The sequence below is a fragment of the Pholcus phalangioides genome, unplaced genomic scaffold (genome assembly GCF_987345545.1).
Source record: "Pholcus phalangioides strain wild (caught in Gottingen) unplaced genomic scaffold, Ppha-v1.0 ptg000013l_1, whole genome shotgun sequence".
NCBI classification, from domain to species: Eukaryota; Metazoa; Arthropoda; class Arachnida; order Araneae; family Pholcidae; genus Pholcus; species Pholcus phalangioides.
In genome coordinates, this window is record NW_028301606.1 from 33,231,166 (window position 1) to 33,253,668 (window position 22,503).

At 33.1% G+C, this 22,503-nt stretch overlaps 1 protein-coding gene across 4 annotated transcripts in view; it reads right to left on the reverse strand.

Moving 5' to 3' along the window:
* Nucleotides 1-22,503, reverse strand: part of LOC149078980 (cell adhesion molecule Dscam1-like) — a 248,824-nt gene that overhangs the window by 45,695 nt on the left and 180,626 nt on the right. For all 4 annotated transcript variants that reach the window (XM_089241226.1, XM_089241225.1, XM_089241224.1 and 1 more), the window contains exons 15-20: nucleotides 21,366-21,533; nucleotides 14,109-14,179; nucleotides 10,157-10,400; nucleotides 3,821-3,919; nucleotides 2,057-2,242; nucleotides 542-835 (exon numbers count right to left, since the gene is read on the reverse strand). In XM_089241226.1, coding sequence (XP_089097352.1) covers nucleotides 542-835; nucleotides 2,057-2,242; nucleotides 3,821-3,919; nucleotides 10,157-10,400; nucleotides 14,109-14,179; nucleotides 21,366-21,533 — 1,062 coding nt within the window. The remainder of the gene's footprint in view (nucleotides 1-541; nucleotides 836-2,056; nucleotides 2,243-3,820; nucleotides 3,920-10,156; nucleotides 10,401-14,108; nucleotides 14,180-21,365; nucleotides 21,534-22,503) is intronic.

Below are 22,503 nucleotides of genomic sequence, written 5' to 3' on the forward strand. Positions count from 1 at the left end.
GAGGGGCAAAACGAGAACCCAGGTTTGAACCTCACGGCGCCGCAGTGCTGATCGGCTGAAGTTGCTTTTCTGTAGTGCCTTGACTTCGATGCGCGAATAGGCGAGCGGATCTCTCCGTTATAAATCTCGCCACGGAGAGCAACGGACCTACAACGGCACAAATATTCAATCATCGTATTTTCCTAACAATTTGAAATATAGGCGGCGGCCTTGAATAATCAGGTATACTACTAGAGCGTACTCCAACTGTTAGGTATACAGATTTTGTTTCAGACACTGCTGTGAAGGTGGTCTGGAGGAGATCTCGGAAACTGGGTAAGTCCGGAGTCCTGACGTTCATTCATTCACATGCCACGATATTAAAAGAAAACAGTATTTTATGTGCATTTAAAAACAAAAAAATAATAACTTTTTTCTGAAAATTACCGAAAAATTAAACATAGATAAGCTAGCTACTAGCTACAAATGCTACTGTAACATATCTTTTCAACAGTATACTGCGTATTACTATAACTGTATGACAATTATGTATATTTCATACCTCCCGTCATAGTCAAAGTAGCGAAAACGTATTCAGCTTCTGTTGTACCCGCCTTATTGTGCGCAGCCACCATCAAGTTGTACCAGGACGCTGGTTTCAGTCCCATCACGAAGAAACCTTCTTCAGAGGGTTCGAGATTGTTCGACACAAGAGTCCATTCTCTCGTTCCTTTTTCTTTATATTGAACGGAAAAGTATGATATTGGGCAACCTCCGTCACTCCAAGAATCCAAGTTCAGTGCCAAGAAAGTCGTATTTACATCAAGGAACATACTTTTGTCCGGAGCTAGTGGCGCTGCATATAATGGAAATAAATTAAAGAAAAAAATTAATAATAAGTCAATTTTTTTTCTCGATTTATATCAATGGATTTTCAATAATTTGACTAGTTTAAGGTTTATGAGTGTCATAAATCATGATCATTCTCACTATGCCCCCCCCCCCCCTGCATACGTCTCTGATCCCAGCAATATGCGTTAGGAGGTAGGGGCCAGAGCTGATAACGAAATTTTGCTGGGGGGGGGGGGGTCAGAGTTTTGCTGACGTAATACTTGAACGACCCTTTTAAGCCCAAGTTATAAATACAGGGTCATTATATGATTGAAGTTAACGTGCTCTGAACAGATTTCTTTTTAGGATATCTTAATGAGACCATATGAATGAGATTTATGAAATAATAAAAAAAAGTTATATTTTTTTGATAACCAGCTGAAAAAGTGGCGCTTTTATTGAGTTTTCCTTCTTCCCCATGGACAATATAGCAAGTTTCAATGGAATACGTCTTCCATTACGGGCGCTATATAGGTCGGAGTAGTGAGTTATTCTGACGGGTGCTACATTAGTCTGAACAGTGTCAGTATACCGAAACTACTCAGACCTATATAGAGTCTGTACTAGTAAACGCATTCAGTTCAAACTTAGTATATACGCTATGTGGACCATGAGAAAATATTAAGTGTAATAAAAAGCGCCACTTTTCACCTGGTGGTCCAAAATTGAACTATTTTTTTTAGTTGATAAAGATTTCACGGCTATCATTTGATGAAATTTTTCTTTCCGGGTTCGAAGACCGTCGTCCGTTTGAGTTAGTTCTCAACATTTCCCCAAAACTAGTGGTTGGCATCATCAGGAGAATTGATAAACTGGATCAAAGTCAAGTTCTGGCAGCGTATTGAAAACAGTTCTTATGCTGGTAGAACCTGATTGGCCGAGAGATGTGGAGTTATCTGATTGGCTGTTGTCGTCATTCTGTTTCTGGATCTTCTAAGGGGAAGGTTCTAGTTCTTCTGAAGGTTTCTTGTTTTTTTTTTTATTTTACAAATCCTCCTCTCGTGGTTTCAGTAAGTTATCCTAAAATTTTGGTTGTATTCATTTAAGCAGTTTTTGAGAAAAAATACGAGCACAGGAACTTTAATTAAAATCACCCTGTACATTTCTGTAATTATGATAATATAAACCAGGATGAATGCATTTTAAATGATCGAACGTGAATTTTTTTAGTGAGTTTTTCACTCACCACTGCCTTGCGTAGTGACTGTAACAACTTCACTGGACTCGCTTCTACCGACTTCATTGAAAGCAACCATATGGAAGTGAAACCTCGTGCTGCATGTTAGAGATCTCAGGGAATAAGAAGTGTGCGAAGCTGACAGCTCGACCTCAGTCCATTCAGACATGTCTTCTTTGTAAAACAGCTTATAACCTAGTAAAGGGAATGAAATAAAATTCTAATACATTAACTTGATCAGAAATTCACGAATAAATATAATTTTAATACGATTATTAACATTGCTTTCGAGATTTCATCAAAAAACCTTATGGAACCTAATTCGGTCATTATATGACATGCAAACAATATGGAAGGAACAATAATATTCACTTGTATGTCTAATTGGGAATTCAAAAACACAATCATTCACTTATCTTTTATACATAAAATTTCTGGCGCGCTTAATATGATACAGTTATTAGATAGAAATATGTTACTCATGATCGGTGAAGTTTTGTTTGGCATTACAAATACTGAATTAACGTCTAGAATAAATATAGTATATCAATAACTTATAATTAGGGATACGTAAATTTCGTATTTACGAAATAACCGCGATAAATGCGAAATTCACGAAATAAATGCGATAAATGCGAAATTTGCCAATTTTGAGGAGTAAATGCAAAAATTTGAATTTTTACTACTTTTCTACGAAATCTCCATAATTTAAATTTTATCGTTAATTCTTCCGTGTGTTTCCAAGCTGTAACTGGCACCTTGAAATAATACGAAACTAAATACGAAAATTAAGGGAGCTAGTATCAGACTTCGCGCGTTACATGACTGCGTACTTCAAATTATTGAAAACACTTCTTGGTGACATTTTGCACAACCATGCAAGTATTTCTAGCAAGGTAAGGGGAGGGCCTATGGTATGCTTTTTTTAAATATATTTTATTTATTTTTTTTAAATACATTATCTTTATTTCTTTTAAATATTTATATATTTTTTTTCATTTTTCTTGCTCGTAAATAATATTTTTTTTTGTGAAAAAATACGAAATTTCTGATCTGAATTTTTTTCTGCGAATAAATGGGAAATTAACGATTTTTAAGTTTTTTTTTGTGAAATTTCGGATTTTTTTTTGCGAAATTTACGTATCCTTACTTACAGATTCGAATACGATTTAGTGAAATAGCTACTGACATCTATTGAGAACTATAAGAACACCAAACATGAGAAATTCGATATCTGAATGGGAGATGGCGCTTACTACATTTTGACGTAGGTTTAGTAGGAAATTGGCGCGAAATTTGATTATTAGCAAAAAACAATGGTATTTGTCTTTTTTCGGGCCTCGAAACTTTGAGCCCCCCTTTCACATATTAGAAGGGAAAAAAGAGTGAAATGCAGAAGTAAGTTTAAAAATATTAAGTAATGTTACACGTGTGGCTTAGAGTAATCCCTCTCCATTCCCACTTCCCTTCCTCCCTCCCTCCTAAGTCGGACTTTTTCTCACTTGGGTGCACATAAAACCCGCGTTTTCCACGAGCAATAACTACAGTGCATATTCCAGCAAATATATTAATGAACAAAAATAATAAGTTTATAAGCCTAGGCCTTCCGTGCTGAAGCATTGGCGATCTACGCACTTGTGAAGTTTGTGGAGAGAGAGAGAGACTATTGCTGCTGTAAGAGTTTTGTTGATATTTAATATAAACTTTAATTATCACTGAGATTGATAACTGGTGATTCGAAAAAACGAATATTTATTGTTTATTTTCCCTTACCTTTTACTGGATTGTTCTCCTCCGATGAATGCTCCCACGACAACTCCACTGAATGCGAAGTACTGAATACAATCTTCAATACCGGTGACGTGGGTGGGTCTGAATTAATGAGCAATAATATTTTATCGAAAAAAAAGACAATAATTTAGCTAGTGAAACTGAAAAAATGTCATAATTAAAATAACAGTCAATAACAATCATAATTAAAATAACAGTTGACTCTGCGGAAAAATTTTAATCAAAAATGTTTCTTTCAATTTGCTAGAACAATGTAAATACATACTTCTACAACGTATAAGCGAAAGAATTGAAATCACTAGCATTGGCAAAAATCCATATGCCAGTGCAGTAATTTGATTGGATTGCGTAATATGACAACTAAAGGGAAGGAAACGGATGGAAGAAAAAAAAATGATGGACGTGTTTACTGTCAAATAAAATATAAAAGCCTGTTTTTTTTTGTTCAAACGCGGGAATGTATTTGATGTATGTAAGTCGGCAAATAGTTTACGCGTTCGAAAGCAACTGTCAAGTTGGTGTAAACATCCACCAGACTAAACGAATCATGTCCATTTATATGTCATGAGCGAAACGTCAGAATATTTTTTGCCACGTTTTTTTAGAAGATTGTATTGAATTCGATAAAAATAGTTTTTTTACAGGGAAATGAATGAAAAAAAAATCGTTATGCCATGTTTAGACGATAATAAGATGCGCTTTCTTTCTATTGCTATTTTTTACAATCCTTAGAAAATATTTCTATACATTTATTTTTCTCTAGCCAATTCAATTCAATTATAAAGAATACATATTATCCCAGTCCTTACAAAGTTCTTGTAAATTTTTTTTTTGCAAATTCAATTTAATTATAAATTCTTTATTTTACTTTTTATATGAGGATATTTAATATTTTTGTTGTTTCCAATTAATTATAATTAGTTTTCTTTTCTATTTACAACCTTTCTATCAACATCTTTGCTTCAAGAGGTTTGAATTTCGTTAAATGAGATAAGTTAAATAAAAAATGCATATATTTGTTAAAAAAAATAGTAGAAATATATATATTTAAATTTTTTTACCTTTTTGTGCTCTTAAATATACATGAATATGAAATTAATTAATATTGTGAGATTGTAATAAATAAATAAATAATTAGTAGTTACTATTAATAAATAAAGAAATAACATATATAAAAAAATTAATAATTATTAATATAATATTATATGTTTAATGTAATTAAAATATTATGTAATATTACATACAGGGTGTCCTGTAAAAGCTAGTCCAGCTTTTATCTCATCAACCGTACGCCATAGAGGCATGATTCCAATTTAAAGAAATGCTCAACAGGCGTTATAAAATTACTCTGTACCAGTTTTGAGAGTGAAAATACAGTGTGTGACGGAATAAAAAAAATCTCAATTTTTGATACGGTCCCCGTGATCTATCTTTCTATTAGAAAGTTACTGCCCTGTCTCTTCCGATGCCAACAAAGAGAAAAAAAAATGCAGTGTTTCAAAATGTAATATTCATAGAGATGTTCAAATTTTAAAAACGGAGTAAATTTGGGAAATAACAGCGTAAAATGCGAGAAAACCGTTTTACTGGCATTCAACGCTCCTTTTTCCCAAATTTCCTTCACTTTTCGAATTTGAATATCTCTGTGAACATTGCACTTAGAAACACAGAACTTTTTTGTTGCAGTTAGGAAGGACAGGGAAACACTTTTTTCGTTGGAAGTTAGAGCACAGGGGACTGTTTAAATATGTAGATTTTTTAATTTGTCACATGCAGCGTTTTCACTCCCAAAACTGATACAGAGTATGTTATGAACACCTCTCGATCATTTTTTCAAACTGGAATCATACCTCTTGGATAGACGGATGGTTGATGAGATAAAGTCCGTGCTAGCACTTACAGGACACCCAGCATATGTATTGTACTTTGTTGCTGTTTTTATTATTGCATTTGAATTCTTTACAATCTTATGTAATACGTATTATTTGATTACAATGAATCAATTCTTCTGCAATATTGTTTTTCTAAATTTTTAAGACATTACATTCTAACGCTTTTCATGCACTACAATTGTGAATTGTAAAATATCCACATAAGTACTATAAATTTTCTATGGGATTGTCACCACATGTTTGATTCGTAGCATTACCTTTTCCATGAGCGTTAATAAAATATACAATAAAGAATTAACTGACACATAATAAATAACAGATTAAGACCAGAGAATACGTATACGCTTGTTTTTACTTTTTTTTCATTAAATTAAAATAAAAATTTATGGAGAACAAAATTCATAAATTGACCTAACCCTTCACTGGGGAAGTGAAAATTCTGTACATAACTAGCTTCGTGCTGCCATTTTGACCCCAGCAAGTATTAACACATTTAAAAAATCATCAAAATGTTTCCACTAAAACAATGGTTTTTTACATCACTTCATTCATCTATCAATTATTCAATAAATTATTTTTCAAATCTCTATTTTCTCAAAAATGTCTTTTTTACTAAGTCACATTCGAAAGAAAAGGAGGCATTCGTGACTTTTGAATTTTTTTTGTAGTTATTTATTATTAAAAATTTTTAACGCAATTTTCGTGGTTAAAAACTGGCGCTTAAATTTCTGTGTGTGTTTTTTTATTATTGTAATTATTACGTGTTTTACTTATAACATTCAGTGCGAATTAATACATGCTGAAAGACAGCCGCCGGACCTTCAACATGATATTTACATAACACGAAAATTGAGGCATCTGTCAATGTTACTTCGAAATATTTAACTCAGAGAGATGACAGTACTAGCATAACTTACTGAATCATAACGGAACAAGCATAATTCTGGCAACATAAATGTGTTAAGGAGCTCACATCATACATTGAAAAAACACGTTCTGGGGTGTACCAGTTCGTTAGAAATCCCCCATATCAATGTGTACGAGGTGCATGTATGGTCAAGTGAAAGTAATAAGAGCGAATGCTGAAATAGGTAGCGAATTTTGAAGTATATTTATTTTTACTTTTCTAGAAAAGAAATTTAGGAAAATTATTTTATAAAGGAAGAAATGATTCGAAAAGTACTCTCAATATAAAAATACAGGGTGTTTCACAAATTTCTGAATAATTAAAAAAATAAAGGAATTGGTATATTTAAATGAACTTTGCGAAAAATATACTTCTCACTCGAAAGTTTTTTTTTTGTACAGACTAAAAAACAACTTTCAAATATTGTAGATACAGGGCGCTTCAAAAAAACAAATTATTTTTGATTGAATTTGATCCTCTCTTCAATCACTTCTGTTCAATAGTGCTTCACCCCCTCCAATGTCAACAGAATACCTTAAGTGAGCGCCAGAACATTCAGAGATGAGCTGTTAATCGTACACCTTGAATTTTATACGGCTCTGCCTTGTATATTTCCGGTGTTTTACTTCGAATTAGTGCTCTCTATTGACAAAAATCAGAACTGTTTTTTTTCTGTACAAATGAATACGTCTTTCGTGGGAATTACTTTCTTTGCAAACCTCATCTACATATAAAAAAATCCTAGAGTTTTATAATTTTTTGAACTATTAATTTTTGGAACGCCCTGTATCATACTGATTAATGTCAAAACTTTATACCGTAATTGGAGTAGCTGGTTTTAAATGATACTGATGGTTTGTTTAATATACACTGAAATTACGCAAGCGTTGCACGAGTGTAATAAGGATAAATGAGAACCTCCAAGATAATCTTTCAAGCTATCAACGAACCACAGAAATACTTGGAAAAAAATAAAATTGAAAGCCACCAATTACGCACTTCATTCTGCTTACATAATGCACAGACATCACGCACACTTTCGTGTTTGCAAGTCCAATTGCTTTAATCAGTAAACCTGAGAATGCAGATACGCACGAGAAACAGAACAATGTTCAGTGACTCCTGTCTCGATTCTCCAATATCCGCAACGACCGTGATATGGATATCAATGCTAAGCGCAGATCCAAACGCAGAGCACAGCGAATTTCGGTATCAGCAGCAGCAGTGGCGACGGCGAAAGTGTAAAGCGTGGAAGTGGAGTAATTGAATGCCCCCGCGAATGAGTTCATTAATACGAATTGGCTTGAAAATGATACGGACCGAGTAAGGAGATAAGACCAGAGCTATAATTTGGTGTCGGCGAAATGTCTTTCGGCGGAGAGAAAATTTATGAGCTTTTCGAAATTAGAGAGTTTCGTGCAGTTGCAGATATGGTATTATCGCCATTTTACAGTCTGCGAAAATGATAGGGGAGCTATGTGTATAGAAAGAGAGATATTCGTTCAATGTTTCTCGAAAAGTTTTATTCGAAACAGGTACATTTTATTTCCCGCTATTTTATAGCGTCCATGTATACAACTTTATCCGGCTTTGAGGATAAACCACTAATATCCGTATAATGAAAGTGTGGTTTTGATTCTTGTGAAGGATATTATGCGTAGAAAGAGATTTAACACATTTCTATTCCTGACTTATGGATCATAAAATAATTTCAAAACACTTTAACTCATCACAAACTATAAAATCGTATCAATTTATGTACTTTATCATTGTTTATTCATCTTTTCCCCGACGATAATAAATTTAGCTAGGATTTCAATGACCAAACATTTTGCTATTTTCACGCGATAGAGCAATTTTTCATCATTTTCAGTCATCGTATGGCATATTTTCAAGATTTTGGGAATAGTTCTTAGATAATTTTATTTAATCAGTTAAATGACACAAGCCAGTTCGAGGCTAAACTATCTTGTGAGCCCCAAAAATAATTTCTACGTGTCTGTCGGTACAAATAGTAACGAGAGGGAATAAAAAAAAAAGAAAACAGAAATTCATATAAGAATATACAGAAATAAGTGGCAAAACAGGAAAACAAATAGAGTTTTGTTAGACTTGAAAAAAAAAAATCTTCATTTAGCGACGTACCGTATGCAAGATGAAAGAAGATTAGATTACATCATGCCAAATAGAAAATTAAAATTTTCTTGAGTTAACAACCATGACATTAAATATATATAAAAACGATGCACATAAAGAATATTCACTTATTAACTGCGGAAATAAATTAAATATTTTGGTAACTAAATATTTAATCCAAAGTTTACAAACCTAAATGATACAAGTTTAATTTGGGTTTGGGACTTCTATAGTATGAAGTCTAAATTGTATTTCGCATTCATGTAACTTCAGATATGAGAGATTGTTTTATAAAGCATTTTAAAGTATTTATAAACAAGAAATTGCTGTAGAGGGATTATTTCGAATGGAATGGAAATATACGTGTGCGGGTCCATTTTTACCCAGAATTATACACATGAAACTTATCTGTGTGATGAAAGGTGTAGAAGGATTTCTGAATGTCACCCCTTTCCCTAACATGTAATGCCCTAATTCAATCTAGATTCTACTAACACAAAATAAAGTACTATTAAAATGAACTGAAAATATTTATCATCCTGGTGAAATAAAATTTCCTAAATTCGTTTTGATGTTTCCACAATTTCAATGAAACTGCCCCCCCCCCACTCTTCCCCAGTCTTCTAAATTTCTAACTAAAATGCGCATGCGAGATCCATATAAAAAAATGGGGGTGGATCTTGGTGTTCAGGATATCTGTATATTAATCTTATTGAAATTACCGATTCATAAGGACTTCCGGAAATGTTCTGGAGCAGAGCTAGCAACCTGCACTCGAGGTTGCTTGTGGTCTTTCAACGTCCTCCTCTCAATGTACCCCGCCCCCGCGCTAATAATAGTGTGGATGTAAATTTGCCAATGCCTGATCATTTCCACATCCTCCTCTGTTTTCGGACAAGACCATAGCCTGTGGGAAAATATAAAGGTCCACTCCTAGGTTCACCCCACACCATTAATGAGTCCTCCAGCGTTATTATCTAATTTTATGATACACGTGCACTAGTTAGTGAACTGAAGAATTTCAGTGAAAGTAGCGGCTATTTGTTTTAATTGGCATATTGATTGCATTAATATGTCTCATTCGCACATTTTTTGCTGAAAATAATGGTATCTGAAACAGAAAAAAAAACTGTGGCATATTTTGATCATTATAGGACATAATTTAGTTTTTTAGGACTTCAAAGGATTTTTTAGAACGCCTTTTTTTATCAGATTCTAGGTCATAAGAATCTTGGCCCTGATAATAAATGTTATATTAGGATGGAATGGTGAAGGGAAACGTAAAGTAAACTGAATTAATTTTAGAGGAAGATGGTCGAAACTGTTATTGATCTAGCTCTTTACATGGACAAATGATTAACTGTTGAAATCAACTGAGCTCACCATTTTCATGAGTCCGAACTTGCACCTCTTTGGACGGAGGACCGGCGCCTTTGCTGTTGAAAGCTTGTACGGTAACGACATACTCGGTCGATCTTCTCAGGTTCGTTATGGTGCACTCAGCGACGCTTTCGGTAGGATTCAACTGCTCGAGTGTTTTGTAAATGAAGTGGCTTTGAGAATTCAGCAGTTTGTATCCGACGTAATAACCCCTGATCTTCCCATTTATTGAGTGTTCTGAAGGAGGCTGCCAAAATAAATTGATATCCATATAAATAACATAATGATATGTGCAGATTAATTGGTTTTCATATCTCGAATCGGACAGAAACAAAAAACTTCTTGTCTAGAAATACGAACAAAATAAAGTTAATGAATTTTAAATTATGACGGAATTGGTGGATAACACCCATACTTAAATTTCTACCTACGGAGTTTCTTAAAGAGCATTTATTTAGAGTCTGCCTTCGAGAATGAAAAATATTTCATTTTTAAAAAATGAATTGGTGTTGTGTGTGTAAGAGAAATACCATAAATTCGGTATCCCATGAATTCGAAAATGGTTTAAAAGTCATTAAAAATTTAAGTTATATTTGAATGCAATTTGGTAAACAGTTATTTTCACGAAGATATTTATTTTATTTTATTTTATTTTGGAGCAGAGAAAAAAGTTCAAATTTTTCTCGATAGAGGACTGCGCAAATGCGAAATTTCTCAGTCTGAACTTTCTTCAATCTCTTCTGTGTCTGAAACGTTTGTAAATCCTCAGCCGATGTTCCATGGCGAAGGTAAAACAACTTCACCAACAGTGATTTATCCATCAACATCAAAATCGCAATGAAAACCCTATGAAAGCACTAGCAACAGGAAAAACCCGAAACGAGCAGTTAATTGTACACCTTGCATCTTATAGGACTCCGATTTGCATATTTCCGGTGATTTGCTTTGTTGCAGTAAGTACCCTCCTCTATCGACAAAAACAGTTGAATTAATTTCTTTCCTTGTTCCGAAAAAAGTCTTAATTCGTGAGGGAGCAACTTTTTTTGCAAACCGCACTCAAATATAGCAATTCCTTCGATTTTTATGAATTTTTAACTTATTTTCGGTTTCGTGGGAATCCCTGCATATCATTGTGTTGCTCGGCAGTTTGAAATTCTGTTATTTTAATACAATATTACCTTAAATCTAACAACTTATATTAACTCAACTTGAATAAATTGATATCCGTAAATAATTTGCAGGGTGGGTGAGAAGTCTTGGGCTCACTTTGCTATAATTAATAAAAACTCAACCAGTGCACATAAAAAAGAACAGTTTGCATGAAAATAATTGAAAAATACGAGATATGTTTTCACAAATAATTAAAAAAAAATCACAATTTGCTCACGTTGTTGCTGTATCACGAAAAACTCGGCATAGCTCATGAAATGTGGCACAAACAGTTCGTGATTAATGCTTATCATGATTTACGTTACATAAAAGTATCACATTGTATTGCTATCACCCTCTCATCCGTTTAAATGTTGCCCGACCCAAAGGAAATACCCGCATTGAAATATGGTTTATTTAAAGCAAATGACTATATACAGTAAAACCCCTCTTTTGAGGACACTCACAGCACAAAGTAAGTTGACCGTAAAAGAGGTGTAACCGTATTTCAGTGGTTACTTTTGAAACTGTAAAATACAGCATTAACAATACCTGAAATGGTTCATTATTTGCAAATGAATGAAATTCCAACAATATAAGATGCATTTATGTGATGAAAATACATAATTATTGATTGCAATGAAACGCAATTAAAATTACAAGGGGTAATATTCTACACAGAAGTTGAACACTAAAAAAAATCCCCTAGACAAACCATACGGATGTCTTTGTAATACGTGAAGATCACGTTATCATGGATCAGGTTTGCATACTGAATTTACATCTTTTGGAAAAATTGATAAATCATTGTTTTGCGGGTTTTGCTGAGCATTCCAACTCAGGAAAAATGTATTTTAAGCTGAGAGAGACTAAATACAAAATGCTATTCCATCATTGTGTTCACAGAAAAATGCATTTCATCCGTCGAGCACATTAAAAAAAGCGAATAGTTTTTGACACTGCTTTCTTGCTCCTAACATTATATTGCTTCCACATCGTCTTCTTCTTCAGATTAATATGTCATTTTTTTAGCCAATTTTTGTGCGATGTCAGATATTTTTCTGCAGTATGATCTTCAATTCTCGCAATATCATCTGCAGGACCTTAATGTTTCTCCGATACCATCATAAATTATTCTTATTCGGTGACATATTTTTTGTTTTGTCTTAGTGATTGAGAGCGATCATTAGATACCCATATTAAACAGCGTGAAATCGTGTGTGAAATACACGAGCACAACCAAAAACATGTGATTTTGAGCCCTAAACTGACATCTGAGTTGCCACACAGTAACAAACTTGACACGCAAGCCAAAATTTCATTGAAAAGTAGCCATGTGAAATGAACCAAAAAAACCCCGAAACTTGTGCTGCCATCTAGTGAGAATAATTTGACCCAAAAGTACAACTATCGGTGCCGTTCGGGAGGTATTGATCTGCTGGAATGAATGATGGAAATCGTGTCCGTGACCATATCTCAGGGTGACCGTTAGGCAGGGGTTCGAAATACGTTATATACATAGGTTTTTTGCCGGGATATTTTTATTTTTGACCAGACGGAATTAAATTTTTACCCCCCCCCCCCCCCCATGACCAACTCAAAAAGGCTGATTCTGGGATATTTTTATCTGACCGTAGCACAAGGGATGTCGCATTTTATGTGATATGCCGTGCTTTTGATGATACTGTGCCATCCGTGAGTGAGATTTCCAACTGTTTTGTTTATTCACCAAAAACATTTTTTTTTTTGGTGAATAATTTAGCCGCAATTTTTTCTGTCGTAAAATGTGTTCAGGACATTTCTTCCACCATGTATAATGGTGGATAACAATAGATCAACAAAACTATATTGAAAAATCTTTTTCGAAAGTAGATTTTTTGCACGGAGAAATAGATATAAAGAGTTAAAAATAAAATTTATAATAGTATAGGGAGGATAAATTTTTAATTTCAAACTATCAGTTAAAGATCACGTGTTCATAAACTAACAAACGCATTTGAATGAATAAAAAGCCAGTCGAAATCGGTTTCCAATTGCATTATTTTTCTATTTTATTATTTTCCCTTTGTGTAATTAGTTTCGGTATTCATGCATCCAACATGTTGTGACAAAAGAAACAAAAGAACTGCTTGGAATTCAATTACTTGACATAGAAAAAAAAAAAACTAAATGAACAACTCAAACAAAAGGATACAATATATTATTTGACGAAAACATATACATAGCAACTAACCACATTTTTTTTTTTCCCAATACAAAAACGACCCAAGAGAAAGAAGTCGTTCTTTTGTCGTGTTCTTTTCAGAAAGAAAAGAATCAAGCGTCTTTTTTTGGGTATCGCAATAGTATACTATTCACTGACAATTAACAAAGTATTCCACTAGAATGAAATTGGAGAAAGATTCTTTGTTATATTTAATTCCTTCCGAAGATTTAAAAAAGAAAATAATTTATAAACCAATAGACCGTTCATAACACCGTTTTGATTTTATATCCAGTAAATCGTGAGTGTTAAAAAGTTGATTATCAATAGGGATTTTATTATCGTAATTATTTGTCTCTGACGTAATAAATAGCTCTGTCATTTTTAATTCAAATTTAAAAGCATTGAATATCTGGCACATGAGTTTAAACGTTCATTATGGAACCGCAGCCTGAAAATTGCGTTTATGTATGTGTATATATATATATATATATATATATATATATATATATATATATTGATTTTTTTTGGTTTATCTACCCAACCTCATCCGGTTCATTCAGTGTTCGTTTTCAATATTACATACTTATCTTACCTACCTACCTTCCACATCACACGTATTGAATGTGAACTCACAGCAACTGCTTCAACATTCCTTGGTGGCTCACTTGGAACTGAGATTCGGAAAATAAAATAAAATAACATTGATTTGTGCCTTCAATTGTACTCAAAGCAAAACATACAGGATGCAAATTCATTTAGAAAAGTTATCTACAGAACGTGTCCATTTCAGATATGTTATTCATTTTGGTAGGGTTCATGTATGCATTGAGGTAAAAAATTGAGTCCTCTATATGAACAATTTCTAATTTCGAAATCTCTAATTTCCTATTAGAAAGTTGTCGCCATGTCTTTCTTGAGCCTAAACAAACATTCAATGATTTTAAGCGCAATATTTGCTAAAATATTTGAATCCATAATCCACTGAAGATGAGAAAAAGCAGCATATATTAAGGGATGGACTCGAGAAAAAACTCGAAACATTCCTTCGCAGTTGCAGTTTATTAAAATTTTGACAAATTCTGAGACCATCCCCTCAAATTTTAATCGTAAATTCCTCGAGAATATTGTATTTAGAAATATTGGATTCTGTTTTCGCTGGAGAGACAGAGCAACAGCTTTTTGATTGGAAGATAGAGACCAGCAGAATCGTATAAACTATGAATTTTTTTTATCTCCGTCCATATGCGGCCCGTAGTAAAATCGATGGCATATATAAAATGGGCACATTATTTTGAATTATTTTCTAAGTGAAAGTATGTTTCTATTATAAACGATGCAAAAGAAAAAGGATGTACAAGGATATGACTTAATAACCAGTGTCTCTTAAAGTGTGTGTCGCGGATCCTAGGGACGTCACCAATCATTGTCAGAGGCGTCGTGGCGAGCTGGAGACATTGATTTATGGATGCATTAGGGAATTCTTTTATGCAGGAAAATGTGTACGAAATTATTCCGAGGACCCGCAAATTGACCGTGAATTGAGCAAAGGAGCCGGGGTTGGAAAACCTCGAGAATATACATATATATATATATATATATATATATACCTCTTATATTTGAGAACCTCTGCTTCAGACCCTGTATATTTTACTACCAGGAAAATCGAAACATATCGACGTTGAATGTAAACACAATATAAGAGTTTGACAAAATATTTTTAAAGGAATTTGAATCGAACATTTCACATGATTATGTAAATGAACTTCATTTGTTGGACGATGAAACATAATTATAGAAAACTACCTATAATACTTGGTGCTACCCGGTCTTTCTTCAATTACTGAGAAGATTGAAAAGTGACAAACTATTGTAAAGTTATATACACGTCTGAAACTCATTGCTAGGTAACTACGGTAACCTAAGTAAACATACCGAAAGTGATTGTTGAGGCCCTGAAACCATTGTTGCCCGACAGGTTTTGCCAATTTCGGCATTCGTCCAGCTTGACAAAATTTTAAAGTAGTCTATCATTCAAGTTAGGTCCCGTTTGGTACGTATATGCTAAATTTGGCGACGGTGTGTTTAAAATTGTAGATATGTATAGAGAACCTATACACACACATTGACAGAAAATCAATTATATATATATAGATATTAGATATTAAAATGTGTTGCAGTTGTGAAATCAGAATATTGTTGGCACAAATTATATACGTTTCAATATGTATCATATTCATCCAGAATATATATGAAATATAAAAAGCTATGATGAAATTTTCTTCTTTCATCTTGAAATTGCCAGGATATTGTAAACTCACCCCTCTAAATGAACTAACCTAAGACGCCGTTTTTGATGAAGATGTTGTGTTTTCCAATTCAAATAACTTTGGATACTCAAACGTCACTCTGGAATTTGCTCTTAGCAAAACAACTCTTTATTATTGAGAGCTATATGATCCCGATCCATGGCCAATTTCTATCCTATCATTGAGATTCTAATTAAGTCACTGTAGTATATATCTAACCGTCCCTTTATCACATTCTTTTCTTTTCTCCCTCATGTCTAACGAACATACTGCTATTTAACTTTACATTCGAATTTTTGATCCTAAAATTTGATTCGTTAATTCATTGAATGTCAGAAAATTCAACGGTTTGAGAAGAAGTATGTGCATTTGCAGATTTGTATTAGTTTTACGCTGTACCAAATAATTTTTTTGTTAGAATCTTTTTCCGTTCTCGTAGAGTGAATAATCGTTTGAATAATATGATACTCATATCGATATTACTCGTATAGATTTTTTTTTACTTGTAAAATATGTGTTCGAACACCAGAGTAAATCATTTATCAAGAATCATAATTTCATTCGTCGATCGATTTCCTCTGAAGAAAAAAAAATTGAGCGTTAGGTTATCACTTCTATAGTAATCAACACTTTTTTATTTCTTTCGAGCTCATTTTCTCAGGGTAGAAAGACAGGATTGAAAGAAAAAAAAGTCAATAAATCACTGTTTCGAAAGATTGAAAATAAGAAAGTAAAAGTCGTTAAAAAGCAATTAATCTTCATTTTCGCATGAACCAGTCATGGTCATACAGGTTAGGGATTCGAAAGCAGGAGAAAATCGGTTTGACATCCTCTAAATAACGAATGTCATTCGTTTTTTTCCCTCTCCGTCTAATCATACACTTTCTTTAGTGCACATGTAAGAATTATTATTCTTTTAAACTTCATGATTCATTCTGAGTGAGAAAAATGTCATATTATCTTCTTCGTCCAATCGAGATGCTGAATTAAGCTATCCGACTACGTTAAAAACGTCATTTTAAAAGAAAACAACGATTTTTATTTTGTATTTATTTTTATTTTTTATGAAAGCGCTGTTTTTTGTGATTCCAAAACAGGCCTTGTTTTGTTTATATAACGCTCACATAATTCAAGTTACGACCACTTTAATGTTATATTTTCACATACAAGTAATGCGTGAACAAACACATTAAACGCGTTTAACGAAGATTGTTATTTTTGACATTTTACTTGAGTTTGAGGTACGATTTCTAAAAATCTATTTATGTATCATTACGACATTTTGATACGATTACGGTGCCAAAGTCAGGAATAAAAATCGTAGATCTATCTGTTGCATTTGTCTAATTACAGTGTTTTATATACGAAATGTGTAACAAATTTTCCAAAAATTCACATGTGCATCAACATATTTGGATGTAACTTATGAACGTATCATATAATCTCTTACATTTTAGTTCATAACCTTCACACATTGTTAGCTAAATGTACTGTAAAAATGACAAAACGTTCCATATACAAATCGTGTTCAGAATATTACATGAATTTCGCTTAAAATATGACGTAAAAATGACTTTTCCATATAAAATGACGTAGGTACTTCAAACTTGATTATTTATTTTTTTTATCATTTTTTATCAAAGGATATTATTAAACTTCATTACAGTACCATGTTAAAGAAAAGTGACAAGAAAGGTAGTCTGGTACCTCATGAAAAATTATATGTAGTTAATGTAGTTTTTACTTATTAAAAAAAAAATATTTTGAGAAAATATTTTGTTACAGCGATCAATTACAACTTTCAAGCTAAATCCTCAATTATTTTTCAATGGCACCTTGATTTCTTTCAGATTTTATATTTAGCACTTTTGGCTCAGCCTGTTATTTGTAATAGCGCTGTATCGGATAATTATAATCAAAAATGCAATTTAAACGTTGTAATATAAGAACCACTGATCAGAATGACTTGAAAATTCCCATGAGCCCCTGCTGAAGCAATTGAATTTTATTTGGCAACAAAATAAAACTTTAATATTTTTCAATAGATGGCACTGTACTTGTGAAACACGTGAAACTCGCGCAGAACAGAAACAACTGTCAACCAGGCAAAAAAGATTGGCAATTTCAATAATATGGCAAAATACTATAACGAATAGGAAAAACACATAAATGAAGTCGCAATACAAACAACTGTGACTTACGTAAGAATTGTTCAATATGTTGTCTACCGTGTTCTTTTACGAGCTGAAGGGGTAAAACTGTATGTTCCACAACAAATCAGTGTGGTAATGCTGCGGAGGTACCTCAAGAGCATTATGTACAGTGCTCGGATTGCAAACTTGGCTGAGTTGAAGGCCCAAATCACGCACCACATCGTCAGCATTACCCCCGACACATATTGATCTGTTACAGAGTACGCAGTTTTCGCTTCCGACACGTAGCCGAATATGGGAAACAACACTATGAACATTTTCTTGAGCAAGTCTTAGGTGTTTGTTTTGGATGGTTCTTTAAAAAATTCCCACTGTTTCCATGAATTATAGAGTTATACGATACAAATTCAATTGCCACCTTGACCAACTATTATTTACATTCTGTTAGCGAATTTCCCGTGTTTTCCGAACATAAGGTCTCCCCACCCATTGGAAAAAGTTTTTTTTTTGTCCCTCCGTGAAACCAAATTTCATTACTTCAGGATTATTCGTCCAAAGTTTTAAGTCACTTTGACCAGTGGTTCTTTGTTTACATCGTTTCGAAATCGCAGTTTGAATTATCACCCTATAAATTAATTACAGAAAATTTGAGTGAAAGATATACGAGTAATATTTTCCAAGAAGACCGTTTGGAAACTGTTTCTAAAGCTCCGGCATTCATGATTGCACATATGTGCAGTGTTACAAGCTGCAAAAAAATGCAATTTTGAACGACGTAGATAGTTTTTCGCATGCTGTTTCTAATTTAGAGTTGTATTATTTATTTCTAATAAAGAATCATTAGAAACATCGAAAAAATAAATAATTCCCACGAAAAAAAAAAATATCCTGAAAAAATCAGTGAGTTTTAAAAAAATAATAATAATAGCATTTTTCAAATTTTTTTCCGACGTCAAAATAAAGTCCTTATCAAAAAGCAATACGTCTCAATACTCATTGTGAGTGTGCAAAAACACTTCACCATGGACTTGCCATCTATGAAAAAATACGATTTAATTTTAATACACGGAAGTATATGTCAAGAAGAAGCTACTTGAGCAATCTCACATCGAGAATAATCAGAGAATATCGTTCGTAATTTTATATTTATGATTATTTCGAACGAGCGTCGCTATGCTGATGTCAAAGAAAGTATTTGTATTTCAAATATCACGTCATTGTAAAAGAAAGACGTGTTTTAATGAGGGCTGAATTTGAATATAAAACCTGGGGACAAGTACTAGATATCCAGAGATTTAAAAAAATGAAATAGGAAAGGATCTGGTCATGTGGATTAAGAAAATACTTCCAATTACGTGCATTTTGTCACCGTCATTGCCTAGGGATATAGTTGCATTTCCGATAACTACAGAAAGACAAATATCGAAGTCTGTTTCCTGCCTTCAGGCAATGGTTAGTTACATGGGACTTATCCATAAAAGAAGTCTCGTTACGCCAGAAAAAATAGAATAGACAGCAAATTATAAATAAGAAATAGTTCTGATCGCAATAATAATTGCGTGTTTTTTTTTAAAACGAAACTCTTGCGCATTTTTGTTATTTCTTAGCCGATCTTTGTTTATACAAATCTATCTCATTATTATTGTGTGTTTTTTCTTTTTGTCGGTAACATCAATATTATGATGAGGGAGAAATTTTTAATGAGGCAAAAGTTATTAAGTGCCAAGATATGAAATACTCCGCCAGAAAAATATTAATTAAAAAAAATAGAGAAAATTTGGCATTGTAATATTGCGTATATCCTCATTCTCCAAATACCAAAAACTTCGATATTTGGAGAATGAGGATATGCCAAAAAACACCGCTAATATAGGTCATCAACCATAACAGGTGAGTATTTTATACATACAAGCACTTTACATTATAATGGTATCTAATTTCTGTGAGTATACTTTGGGGCTGTTCAACCTCAACTCAATTTTTCTTCATTAAAGTGAGTATTCTTAATCTATCAATGCCAGAAAACGAGTAAATCCATTTTTTCCCCAACAGCCAATAGAAATAAACAATTATGAAAATGTATTTCAGTTAAATTTTGATCTCATGCTGTAGATAAAATTAGAAATACAAATTACAGTATTTGTAACATTTCCGGAAAAAATCGTTAACCCATTAATTTCTTAATCATCTATATAGGTCTGCCTCGTGTCTGTTTCGGGTTCATGCTGCCATCTGTCTTTGATTTTCTGAAATAAAGATGGAAATGCATGAATTATCCTGTTATGACAGTATCGTGTTGTAGGTCTGCCAACATTTTGGATATCAGAAGAAAGCCCGCTTCATTGCAAAAAATATGGCATTTAGAAGTGAGATTTAGTGATTAATTGCAGCTTAAAGTGTTAACTTAGAAAAATCCTTTTATACAAACATACGGTATTTTCGTCCAGTGAAAGTTTTCAGTCTAATATATATATATTTTGTTTTAAAATATATTCACTTTCCAGGATGTTCGGTCATGGTCTAATAGTTTTCTTCAACTTTTCAATACTTGCGGATTTGCAAACTAATATCGCGGACCGGTATTATTTATACATTCGAGAAACAAAGTTGAGTCTGGATCCCTGTTACCACCTACCGATTAAAAATAAAATTATCTTTTCGGAATTAAAATCAATTGCCAACTAGTGGAAACTTTATCTAAGCCATAATAACGGTTGCTATTGCTTTTATGATTGCCGCAGAATTTGAGCTTTAATTATTATATTGTAACATGTGATATATGCAATGCATATACTATGTTATACATATATCATGCAGAATGTATTATTGAACATAAAAAAATGTTTATATTTTTTGGTGTATCGAATATTCAGTTGAAACTAACGAGAAATAGAATATTTGACGATATATGTTTATTTCTCATAGGTGGCAGCAGTGGTTCCAAGTGTAACAAAACACTCCACTAATTCTACACCGGACAAGAGAAAACACTTGGATGGTTTTTTTTTAATATAAATTTCAAAGCATCCTTTTGCTCATTCCGAAACAGGGCAATTCCACCGTCATGCGATGTCATTAACAATTTCTCAAAATATTTTCGCGGACAAACAGTAATTTTCCTTAGGAGACGGTTGGTTATTATAGGTCAAGTGGAGATTATTAAACCTCCGAAGATGCCTGCCAAATATGTGGGCGGCACGTAAGGGTGTGACTCTTATACCAAAAGCATAACACAGCCCGGAAATCGAATATATTTCATTCAACGCTGGCCATGAAAGCTTAATATAATATATCGAAGCTCATCGATACTAATAAAAATGAAAATTAATATATATCAAGTCTAATAGAGAGAAAGTGCTCGAGAAAATATTAAAAAATATGTCTCGAGAGATGAGTACCTTCTTCCTCAGTAGTTACAGCAATAACATCGCTGAAAGCGCTTCTTCCTAAAGCATTTTCTGCCTGAATCTTGAAGTGATATGAATTTAGTGGTACTAGGTTGGATACGGACGCTGTTGTATTACTACCCGATATTTCTAGCTTCTTCGTTCCAGCTGTCCAGGCATCTAGGTAAAAAAAACGATACCTGTAAATTCATTTAATAATTCCAACTTTATTCAAATGAATTATGATATAAACCATGAAATTTTTCATTTCCATATCATAAAAAAAAATTATTCAAAATTTCAAGGGGAAGAAAAAAAGAAAAACATAATCACATTATATAGTTCTCTCTTCATTTGGTTTCAATATCGAAAATGAAAAGTCGGTACAAAATAATCGACAGCCGTCTGGCAGTCGAGTGGTTAGGGAACTAGCTTCTCACTTTGCAGGTCTGGGTTCGAATCCCAGTTCGCGCATGTCTACTCACACTAACAAATTCCCTGGACGGATGATGCTGATCCCTTGGGGATACGCGAAGATCGTTATTATTATTAATAAATTGTGGTACTCTGATATCTTGCATAAATTATTTATTTTTTGATTATCTACCTACGTACTCGAACTACAAACATAATTTGGAGATTACATTTGACTTGCAGACGCTGCAGTAGAGGAATCGGTTTTTCAAAAAAAAAATATTTTTGAGTTAGCCATACATTGTTCCGTTACACGAAAATGCATTGAAAAACAATTTTTCGATTTATGTTCTGAAGTAAACCATCAGTCAAAAGAAAATATCGCCAAAAGATGTTGACTTTTTGTCTTGACCTTGCCAAAACATATTGAAGAATTCCAACTCCTTCGATCGATATTTGGAATAAGGAAAGAGAAGAAAATAGAAGAAATAACACCTTGGCACACGAAAATGTTAACGTATTGGTGCGTTTTAACGTTAAATTTCTATTTTTAGAATTAATAACGTAGAATATATATTTCAACTTTCCAAACGGGGAATAAATATGTGAAACATCAAAGGAATACGATCTTTCACATTGTGGAAATATTTTAATAATAGATCAATGGGTTATGATTGCAAGATATTATTGACGTAATTCCATTTGTCTTGCAAACATTGGACTAGTTTCTTTGTGA